The sequence below is a fragment of the Watersipora subatra genome, chromosome 2 (genome assembly GCF_963576615.1).
Source record: "Watersipora subatra chromosome 2, tzWatSuba1.1, whole genome shotgun sequence".
Taxonomy (NCBI): domain Eukaryota; kingdom Metazoa; phylum Bryozoa; class Gymnolaemata; order Cheilostomatida; family Watersiporidae; genus Watersipora; species Watersipora subatra.
In genome coordinates, this window is record NC_088709.1 from 3513644 (window position 1) to 3526050 (window position 12407).

The window sequence follows — 12407 nt, forward strand, 5'->3', positions numbered from 1 at the left end:
TATAAACATACTAGCTGTGCTACCCGGCGTTGCCCGGGTAATAAAGTCTTTGGACAGAAAATTGATTTGTACTTAACATATAACAACATTTGCCATTCTAATTTTCAAACTACATATTGTAAGAGAAGCGCTTTGTGTAGTTGAAATAAATTAAGAAAGAAAATAAAAAGATTTGGAAAGGTTTTCAAACTTGGTCAAACAACTGTAACTTTCAAACTTCGTATCATGAGAAAAAGGTTTTGTGCAGGACAACTAAATTAAAAATAAATAAAACAACTGTAAAGGTTTTCAAACAACTAAGTTTAAAATTTCATAACCTAAAAGAAGTGTTTTGTTGAAATAAATTAGGATGAAAAATAAAAATGTAAAGGTGTTTAAATGTAAACGTGAAATCATTAGCAAGCAATGGTTAAATATAGTTTATTTCGCTACGATTACAATACAAAATTATTTGGTATACAATTATATGAGTTCAGTTCGTTTCAGTGTTGGCATGCAAAAACATCGTAGGCTATAGACGTACATAGAGTGGTATAGAAACCCATAGTCATTATCTAATGCAATCACCTGATAAAAATCATCATCATTAAAAGTAGTACCAAAATACTATGTTAACCTTAGTAGCTATAGGTACCTACTCGTGCAATGACTTAAGTGCATTTTGTGATTAGGATCTGCAAGATAATATAACATTACAATGTACTACGTGGAGGGTTCTTTCCTTCGAGACAGACGTGTAAAATAAACGCTGAATCTAACTTAAATGAACTTAGGTTACTAAACATATACTTGAAAAAAGTTTTAGTATGTATTTTAGTAAACTTCAAACTTGTAACAGAAATTTTATCATTTATCTGTTTGTGGATTGTTTTTATTATAACGAGTACCGGATAACTCGCCATGGCGAGTTCAGCGACGTATCTTTTAATATCGTATATAATCAGTACACAAATCGCCAAATTTTAAGTTCGAGATAAATCATCGTCGATATCCTGGGGCGAAACAAGTTAGTCGTAACGAAAAAAAGACAAAGGAGCATCTACTTGGGTACCAAAATATTTGTTAACGGAGGCATCGTAACGCGTGGGCGCAATGCTAAAATAATAGCTATAGCTGGACAATTGCAATCACAGACGAATACATGAATACACACACAAACTTTGAGAAATATATATATATATATATAGATAAGATATAAAAATTATATATATAATATCTAAACACATTTAAATATTAAATAAGTATCTAAACATATTTCTTCAAAACTTCAAGAAACATAAATTTCCTCCAAAGTCCAGTCATATAGAATGCCAGAGGGCATTTGTCAATACACAATAACAACAACTATGGTAGCTGATCCCATTGGCGAAATCATATCCCGTACATTATGACAATCAAAACATGGAGTCATGCTATCTCACAATCGAACTACCATATGTCACTACCAAGTCACATCACAGTAACAGGTAGCAACTATGAGCTACCATGTGTCACTAGCATGTCACATCACAGTAACAGGTAGCAACTATGTGCTACCATATGTCACTAGCATATGTCACATCACAGTAACAGGTAGCAACTATGAGCTACCATATGTCACTAGCAAGTCACATCACAATAACAGGTAGCAACTATGAGCTAGCAAGTGACACTGAAAGGCTTTAGACAATTGTACTTTACCTTTCCAGTCGCCGTAGCATCTCGCATACGCCGTTGTTTCTCACTGAATGCCATCTAATTGCTTCTATTCTAGAAATATATAATTAAAAAGTACTACTGAAATAAAACTACAATTCAAATTTGGGCGCAAATTGAGTTACGTTGTGCATGAAGCGATGCTTAAGCCTCTCATGAATGTTGATTACACATGTAAAAATACTATTCAACTAGCGTAAGTTTCTTCAACTCGTACTAGTAAATTATATGGTCTTAAAAAATCAGACTATTGCATCGCTACTTGTAAGAGCTTAATGGTAGTGCTTATGTAGAAGAGCTCTAACTCAAAATGCTCCTATTTTCCTTTTTATTTTACCACTTTCTTATAGTAGCTAATGTCCTGATGTGAAATCTGTTAAATCAATTTGTTTGAGCATGAACAACTAATATTACTTGACCAGATAAAAGTGAAAAGAAAACATGTGTTTTTTCTTAGAAATTGATTGGAAATAGTGGGGCTAATTTAAAGCAGATGGTGCTGTAAATGAAATCAAGTGCCTTCTCATACTTATTGGTCAGCTGAAATATTAAATGCCTCCTTAAGCGCAGGATATCAGGTAATCAGTCACTGATAGTCACTGCTAACAGATAAGAATGTTTTCATTTAGTGTGATTAGATTACGGACTTGAGGAGGACGAGCCCTATTAATGATAATATAGTCAAATTCAGAAAAATATTGACATAAGCTTTTTTGAAATTAGTTGATGCTGGGAAAATAGTCAAATGCTAAAATGACATTGCAATGCAAACAGCCGATTGTGAAATTGGATTATTACATAGATGACACAAATGTAAGTAATGTGAAATAGTGTACTTTGATGTTTTCTAATGTCAAAAAGCAGAATTTGAAATAGCAAGGAAGATTGTCAAAGCTATGAAACACAAACAGCTATTAGCCATTATTGAAGAAAACGGAATACTTGATAAACAATCAACAATCAAGTAATACAATATGTCACGAGTTCTACCCGCCCTCCAAGGGTGATAAGACTCAAATACAAGGTGCAGGCATGATATGATGTTAATTTGTTTACTCACTGGCAGTTATGTGAACATAAAGTATAACAAACAGAAACAGTTAGTCCTTTTCTCTTTAAATGTTCACTCATATGCACACTGATTTAATATTATAGTGAAAATCAACATTTACTTGACATACATTCAGAATCAATAGTAAAATGGTTGGTACCTTTATTAAAAGGTATGCCTTTTACAAAATTACTTTATATTCATATAAATAAATTTACATAAACAGAAAAAAAAACTTACTACTGTAAGTATGTAAACATGAGAAGATTACAGCTTTACCATTGAATATCATGTTAATATCAGATGAAGGGATTCATAACAGTCAAAGGTCAAGGTCTCGAACAGGTCATAAACATGATTAGATGAGAAGCAAAGAGAATCATACTGAGAGGAAATTTTATAATGGATTTCACGAGGCTCACATATATAGAATAAGGCATGACTTGTAACTTCCATAGAAGAGAGCACGCTTCTAGCTTCAGTGTCACTTTCTTATCTGACAGATGCAGTGACTGCAAACCAACTAGGTGATGTGCATAACAGAAGCGTGTTTTCATCAGCACATAGGTAAAAAATCATCTGGGTGGTTGTATACCAGTTTTTTCATAACCTTCATAACTTTATTTGTTAATAATGACATTTGTTAACAATGAAATTTGTTAACCATTTTAAAAATTGATATTTTTAAAAATTGCAAATATTATGTATTTATTAACCGATTTATGTAATAAAACAACAGTCGTAACAATCAACACCAAATACAATATAGAGCTATAAAATCAAACCACAGCGAAGATAGTTAAGACATTAAGCCTGCCTACCTTCTAACTAAAAGATCTCTGGATTCCTTCTCCGTACCACTTTAATGTGATGTCTTATTATTATGTTATACACACAGTTGACTTGAAGAATGAGTGGTCAGTTCAACCCATAGATATATATACCTATATATAGGTATATATATCTATGGTCTAACCCTAAAAATATCACATATCAAGTATTTATGTTACAGACTTTGATGGGGCAAAACAAAGAGTAAAACATCGAGTTGGAACACTGTCATCAAACACTTGGTTTTATTAAATGTATCAATGTGTTGCTGTTATAATGAGACAATGACACTGTGCCATATGAGACATCATATACTCACAGACACTGTGCCATATGAGACATCATATACTCACAGAAACTGTGCCATATGAGACATCATATACTCACAGACACTGTGCCATATGAGACATCATATACTCACAGACACTGTGCCATATGAGACATCATATACTCACAGACACTGTGCCATATGAGACATCATATACTTACAGACACTGTGCCATATGAGACATCATATACTCACAGACACTGTGCCATATAATACATCATATACTCACAGACACTGTGCCATATGAGACATCATATACTCACAGACACTGTGCCATATGAGACATCATATACTCACAGACACTGTGCCATATGAGACATCATATACTCACAGAAACTGTGCCATATGAGACATCATATACTCACAGACACTGTGCCATATGAGACATCATATACTCACAGACACTGTGCCATATGAGACATCATATACTCACAGACACATATATTGAAATAGAGCTTTTGCCAGAACTCAACTATTGCGCCCTGATTCTCAAAATGAAAGGTGTCTTTGCTAGACATGGTATTCGTGAAACGGTTCTATCAGATAATGGTCTACAATATGCAGCGGAAGAGTTCAATAAATTCACCAGGGAGTAAAACTTTACTCATGTGACCAGCTCCCCAAAGTATGCCCCAGCCAATGGCGCTGCTGAACGTGCCGTACAAACTGTAAAGACTATGCTGTTAAAGGAAAGAGATCCCTATTTAGCTTTGCTTGCCTACAGGTCGTCACCACTAGAAAATGGGTACTTACCCGCAGAACTTCTGATGGGCAGTAAACTCTGTACAAGTGTGCCTACACTTCCATCGGTGCTAAAGCCCAAGTTACCCAACCCAGCAGTGCTTAGCACAAAAAAAGTTAAATTAGAAAATATAGTAAAGCCAACTTTGATCAGCGCCATCATGTATGTGAGTTGCCACCTCTATCAGTAGCCCAGAAAGTCATAGTAAGAGGCACAAAGACAGATGCTGAAGTTATTACCCCAGTTGACAATGCACCAAAATCATATAATGTTAGGGATGAGCATTGTACCACAATTAGACACAACTGTAAAGATTTGATCCCAGTACCACAACCTGACAGCTCAACCTTAGTAAATTTTCTGTTACAGATAATAACAGTTCAACCTTAGTAAGTCTTCATGTTACAGATACTAATAACCAAATCGGTCACAGTGCGATGCCACAAGTAACTCGCTCGGGTCGGGTCTTACAAGCTCCGCAAAGGCTCAGTTTCAGCTTCCTGGGTTGTTGTTTTACCCTATGTTACTCTTGTGTAGCTGTCTGTTTAAGCTTGTGTTTGTTTTACGCTTTGGTGTCATTTTAACCATGTCTTACATTGAAAAAAGAAGATGTTGTAATATCGCTTACCACTATGTCTACGGTTTACGCGGGCAGCTTGTTTTCTTTGCCTTTGTCAGTTTACGCTGTACACTTATTAAGGAATAAACGTTATTCATATTTGTCTGTATATCACTATCAAGATTTTACGACGAATATCACCACTCACAGACCTCGGCTTGTTCAGATTGTTATATTGCTCAGGGAGCAATCTGCCACTCACCGTGAACTCAAGATCACAAGAGGCCTTCAGCTTCGTCTGCAGCCACTATATATCCAAGGGGGTCACGTGTCTCCTAGTCGTCTAAGTCATAGTCATTTGGCCTGTGGTTCTTTATCCGCGTCGTTATTTAATCATTTAACAACTCATCTTCATCCACACTAACAACTCTCCCTGTATCAATCGGTCTTTCTAGGTTCCACATCCATATGAATATATAAATAATTGATGTTTGGGATAAATGTGGTCTTTGATATATAGTAAAAATAGTTAGCACAGGTAGCTAAATGCATACCTGGAATAGCCAATCTGTTCGATGACACTATCGTATATGCACGTAATAAGCCAGAACACGGCAGGATACTAGATAAGGTGCTCAGTCGTCTCAATAGGGCAAATTTACTCTGAACTGAACAAAATTTGAACTAGCTGGACATGAATTGCATTTTTAGCTGTAAGGTTAAGTCTTCTGGTATAAAAATTCATTGTGTAACGATCGAACGAGTCAAAACCATTTCCAAAGACTGTTAGCAAAAATTAAAAGCTTCTTATGCATGACATCGTATCTCTCAAAAGTCACGCTGCATTACTCGCACATAATACATGCTGATCCTACAGTGTACTGAAACGATTAATATATGTGCTTATTTTTCCTATAGCAAAAATTCCGAAATATTGGATTTCGGCTTTGCTTTATTCGTCACTAATAATGATGGCAAGTGCAAAGGCGAGCCTCTGTGAAGAACTTTCTATGAAATGGAAGAAAAGAACAAAAAAGAATGAACTAGACGCGCTCTTCTTAGCCCCCCCACTACAATTCATAACCAGAGCCATCGAGTGTAACACTCGATGGCTCTGTTCATAACTACATGTATGTAATTGGGCAAGTATGTACTCCATAGATTACCCAATAATATGCATGCCTTGCTTGAAAACCTTTGCAAAGACTAGCCGCGCCACTAAAGATCTTTCTCGAACAGATATTTTCTGCTTCAGGAGGCGTAACCTCGCATACACTGACAAGTTTGACCTTTACCCTTACTGTTCGCAAATGTGGTCAATATCAGAGCCGTATAGTTTCACAGAGTCCCGTGACCAAAACCAAAAACAAAAATGCTTGATTCCAAACAAACCAGATCGACATACTGATCTCTAATGGAATATTCATACCTCGCTCTCAATACCGCTATTTTTTGCATTTACTTTACGTTTTTACAAAAACGTTATTAGTAGATTTTTGTAAGAAATTTTGTTTTCTTTCAAATGGTTCATAATACAACATTCAACTTTAAAGCGACTGCTAATGGGAGTAGTTTTTGTTGATTAATGTTGCGGCCGCCTTTCCATTATAAACTTGGATAAAAATAGTAGGCGTGACCTGTTTGTTTAAATCGAGCGAGCTCTCGTATACGCTTCTGTTGGTCGCGGGACTCTGTGAAACTATACGGCTCTGGTCAATATGTGCCATATCGTGCAGCAGACATCCAAGTTTTTTTAATGTGGTATTGCTTTATAACAGTCATAGTATTGTACCAGAGCATGTGGCTTCCACTTGCCAAAAGTGGATAAATGTAAGTAGTAGTCAGCAAGCAATAGGAGACTGCTGCTTGCCTATTTCAAGCTTATAAATGCCAGGTGAGTGTCACGAATTTCTTAGCGATTTTTGTTCTTTCATTATGCTGTTAATAAGCATGCATTTTGAACTTCTGCAACATGTATTATACTAATCCTGTATCACATAATAGCTAAAATGTTCTTAAAGGTACCAGTTTTTATGTATATACCATTTACAGTTTAGAATAGTTTTTTTACAGGCTGAATGTGATAAAAAAGATAGTGAACATGGACAACAACAGAAAAACTTTGATTCTCAAACTAATTAAAACGATGTTCCTCATACTAGTATGGGTATCGCTGGTAAGCACGCCACACATTTATGCTTATATTTAAATATTTTATTTTAAATATTATATTATTATATATTTTAAATATTTTTGCAGATGTAACACAGCAAGATATGCCTTTACACACAGCTTTATATTAGGAGGATAGCATTTCAGTTGTGCAACGTCTGCTTGTGATGTGCTTTTGTAGCAATACAATGTTGTATATGTTAGTGTGTGTGTTCTACTTACATATATATTTTTTAATATACATATGCATATATATACATACATACATAGACATGGTAATGATAAGTTAATGATAAGATACTTAAGATGCATATTACTGTATGCATAATTATACACAATTATTATATGATATATATAACTATTATACAATATATAACAATTATTATAATGATAATGAGATGCATATTATTATTATATTATGCATCTTCCTTTACTTATGTTTCCTTTTTATTGATAAATTGCCTAGAAACATTTCTTTGTACAGACATTTTAAAAGTTTCTAATGCTAATGTCTATCTATCATGGAATATGAAAAAAAGAGCATATTCTAAAGAGCAGAATATACATAAGCATTCTGTATAGAAACTATTATAGCCCCACCATTTACACGCATACATACGTAGATATACATACATAGACATAGTGTTGTGTGACAGCTGCAAGAATTTTCAGTTTTACCAAACTTGTTATTTGGCTATTATTTGTACTGCTATTGGCTTGATTGAAAAGATCCAAATGATTACGGCAAACCTGGTTCTACTGGTAAACCTGGTTCTACTACTAGTTGTGTTTTAAATTGACTGGTTAAAAAAATAACAAGCTTTTATGGTAAACACTGCGGCTAAAAGCAAATGGCATGGAAGGCGAATGCCGCTATAGAATTCATAGAGAAGAAGCGCGAATATGAATGAATACATGTTATCGTTGCTAACTTTCGGTAGTATGCACAATTCACAAGCTATCTTGGTCATCGATTTCACCAATTATATCATATTTTCAATATGATGTCACAGGGTTTGGCATCAGAGATCACCGGAGTTACGCTTCAAGACCTACGAGAAAGAACCGGTTCTGATTACGAGCAGATATCTCAGGCAGTAGCTATGAGAATGACTGGGATGGGTGTAGGAGCTTTGTTTGGTAAGGTACATAATTGTCATAGACAGACATGTGCATGTTTTGGTATCACAGTAATGCCCTACAGTATATACTAAGAAGGCCTATTATTCTAAATGTATTCACCATTAGGTATAGTCTCTAGCCAAACGTAACCCTTCTGTAGAACTCTTGGAGCCTATTGAATCTAAGCTTGAGTGAGATAAATGGCTAAAGTAAGCCTGAAGCTTGCTGAGATGTTAATTTTGTAAAACTACTAGCTCTGGTTGTGCTGTAAAATTCAAACATAGTTTGTAGAAAATTCTATCTTCGTCTCATGATGCATAGGTGTATGTCAGTGCATCAAAGGTATATGTGGAGCAAATGGCATTGACCAATGGTATTGTCTCACACCTGCTTATAATTAGTAATTGTTATTTGACCTTCAACTTGGTATTATAGGTGGCTGGTTGATGACGAAGTTGACCCGCTTCAATGACCTCATACTTGCACTTAGCCTTACAATAGGAGGTATTCTGGGAATAGGCATAGCCTACACAACCTACGTGCAAGCTATGTATTTAGAGTTCACCATTCAAGGAATAGCGGAGACCTTTATAGCTATTGGTGAGTTGTGATAGATGAGTATTTGATACATACAGTCATGCTGTAGATTAACCACATCATTACCCTAGTTTATTCATTCCTACTGTTTATTATATGAAAGCGTGTAATTAAATGGAGTTGTGCACTCTTGATGCTTAACTCCATTTAATAGTACACAACTCCATTTAGTTGAGCATTTTTATATGCAGTATAAAAATAATTCTGATTATAGCATACAAAACAAATCATTCATCATTTTAGGGTTGTTTTTTATTTTTGTGATCAGACTATCTAAAACAGAAATATACAAAAATGTAGTAGTGAGTTGGATGCAAGATAACTTGCTACAACTAATATCTTACAAATGTCATACAAAAAACTGCTATCACATTTAACATAGTTAAGCAACTATAAGTTTGCTATTATATCCTATCAAAAATCTTTTGAGTCTAAATATATGTTTGTCACAAGGCTGTATGATGTCAGCACAAATAATATGGTTGGTGTTGTAGCGGGTCAGCAAAGCCTCATCAAACTCTGGAAGGAGAAGTCAGACTCCCCCATGCATATCCTACACTGTGGATATGGTGCAGGAAGTTTTCTAGTACCACAAATCGTTAAACCGTTTCTCAGCACAAGAGTTGCTGCAACTGCTAGCTCATTCTACATAGATAATTGCTTCAATCAAACCAACAGTTCACAAGAAGTGAAGACAGAAGTTAATATAACAGAACAAGATATCCAACCGGAAAACAATAATTTTGAGTATGGCTATTTAATTGTTACTGCCATTGAGTTTGTTATAGCTGGGGTCTTTTACATTTACTTTTGGTTCAACAGAAAAGGTGAGGTTGGGTACCAAGTTGAAGAGTCTCAGGCTGACTCTGACGCACCTAAGACTACGAGAGAAATGTTCAGTTTTAATAGCTGTTCTCCTGGGCATCCATGGTATGCTGCCATTCTATTCGGCTTTCTTGTTATTTGGTTCTACATCGCAATCGGGGGGCAGATGGTCTTTGCCAACTACTTGTACTCCTACACACGAGATTTACTGTGTGTAAACACTGACACAGCTGCCAATATCCAGACAGGATTTTGGGTAGGATTTACAGCAGGAAGGTTTGCTGGATTCGTTGTTGCTATCTGGATACCGATGAAAGTTCTTACATTTCTAGAAGCTGGAGGGAATATGGTCAGCGCCCTCGTATTGTACTTTAGCTCAGAGAATGTCACTATTATATGGATCTTTGCTTGTGTATCCGGATTCTTTGTTGGGCCCCTGTACCCTACAGGGATAGCCTGGGCCAACCGCTATATCACATTGACAGGAGTTGGCTATACGTTGACATTGCTGGGTGGTGCTGCCGCTGGGGTTTCATTCACTGTAGCCATCGGATGGTTCTTCGAGAATACCGGCCCTCAGCCGATGCTCTACTTCGTTGTGGGCTATAGCGCTCTCGCCTGTTCACTCGCCATCTTCATGCACTTAGTGGCAAGAACTAGGGGAGACAAATATGAACGAGAACGCCGAAACCGGACATCCGATACTGTAGAGCTGAGCTCGAAGGACTAGCTAAAGGTGATCGAGTCAGTTGTTGGTAAGGCCTTGGACTCACTTATACATTATGGGAGTTTATTAATAATATCCTCAACTCTGTTTCATTAGCTCTCACAGTATTACTAGCAAGTACCTTGATAAGCATGCTAATTTGAGTCACTTGAGGCCTCTAATACAACTTGAACATTTAACAACTGGTTAACCTACGCTTTGCTTTGATTCGTTTTTGGTACTATGCTTGAAATGACATTTGCTCTTATGATTAGTTGTTAAAGATATTTTTTTAAATGTTTGAATTTTTTAATATTCATTCAAATATACTTTCATTAATTTTTTATGGTAGAATGACAAATTTAATAAATTTGTATAGAGAATGGAATTGAAAAAAATTATTGATTATTTGTGATTATTAGTGATTATTTTGAACCCTATTAGTGATAGTATACTAACATTTGGAAAAATATTGATAAAACCATTTGTTTGAAATTAGTTGGTATTAGAAAAATAACCAAAGATCAAGAAGACATTGCAGTGCGAACAGAGGAATGCGAAATCCGGTTTTCACATAGATGACACAAATGTAAGTAAATTGAAACACTTTGATGTTTTCTGATGTCAAAAAGCCAAATTTAAAATAGCAAGGAGGGTTGTCAAAGCTACGAACCACAAACAGGTACAAAAGAAGAAATAGGAATACTTGATCAACAACCAACCTAGTGATACAATATGTCACATGCTGTACCCGCCCTCCGAGAGTGATAAGACTCAAATACAAGCTGCAGGATATGATGTTAATTTGTTTACTCACTGGCAGTTATGTAAACATAAAGTATAACAAACAGAGACCGCTACTCCTGTTCTCTTTAAATGTTCACTCATATGCACACTGATTTCAATTTAATAAATTTAAATTTATTTGACATACACGCAGAATTAGTAATCAAATTTAAAGTATCTTTATTAATAAATAAACGTGTTTGCAACAAAACTACTCCATATTTATTGACAAGCAAAAAGCAAAAAAGAAAAGCTTATTACTATGTGTATGGTAAAGTTAGAGGAGAAGCAAAGAGAATCATACTGAGAGGAACTTTTATAATGGATCTCACGAGGCTCATATACACAGGATAAGGCATGACTTGTAACTACACATAACACTGCTTTGTGTTAGGAGGATATATTTTCTGTTGTGCAATGTCTGCTTGTGACTTGCTATTATAGCAATACCGAGTTTTATACATTAATGTGTGTGTTCTACTTATTATATATATACATACACATATATATACACGTGCATATACACAAATATATATGTATACACATAATATGCATCTTGATTTTATAGCAATACCAAGTTGTATATGTTAGTGTGTGTGTTCTACTTACATGTGTATAATATATATATATATATATACGTGTATATACGTGTATATACTTACTGTGCTACCGTAATAAGAGCTGCTTGCCATATGCTATTAGCCTGGCACATTGCCAATGGATAATTTGAGTAAGCTTACTAATAAGAGCTACCGCTTCTCATGATCTTACCCCATCACATTACGTCGTGACGACGGAGAGCTGTAGCCTATTTGCTCCAATATAACGCCATATATCGCCTAATGAATACATCAAGCTCATGTGGCTGAATTGGTAAGGCGCTGCACTGGAAACCGGAGGGTCTGAGATCAATTCTTCTGTAATACAGATTCTTTATTCCAAGATTTAAATAGTTATAAATGGAACTACACACATATGACCAACTTCAAGAAA

General features: G+C 35.5%; 1 protein-coding gene across 1 annotated transcript; it reads left to right on the forward strand.

Annotated features, from left to right (window-relative positions):
- Positions 1 to 6994: 6994 nt before the first annotated feature.
- Positions 6995 to 10754, forward strand: LOC137387843 (sodium-dependent glucose transporter 1A-like). Its single transcript, XM_068074356.1, has 5 exons — positions 6995 to 7100; positions 7280 to 7382; positions 8392 to 8518; positions 8936 to 9100; positions 9592 to 10754. Exons 2-5 carry the CDS (start codon positions 7308 to 7310, stop codon positions 10650 to 10652), a joined length of 1428 nt encoding a protein of 475 aa, XP_067930457.1. The 5' UTR covers positions 6995 to 7100; positions 7280 to 7307; the 3' UTR covers positions 10653 to 10754.
- Positions 10755 to 12407: the final 1653 nt, after the last annotated feature.

Excerpts from the sequence above, each read along its gene's own strand:
- LOC137387843 (XM_068074356.1), top strand. The coding sequence starts at position 7,308 with ATGGACAACAACAGAAAAACTTTGATTCTCAAACTAATTAAAACGATG. Across the intron at positions 7,383-8,391 it reads TACTAGTATGGGTATCGCTG|GGTTTGGCATCAGAGATCAC; the intron begins GTAAGCACGCCA and ends ATGATGTCACAG. Across the intron at positions 9,101-9,591 it reads GGAGACCTTTATAGCTATTG|CGGGTCAGCAAAGCCTCATC; the intron begins GTGAGTTGTGAT and ends TTGGTGTTGTAG.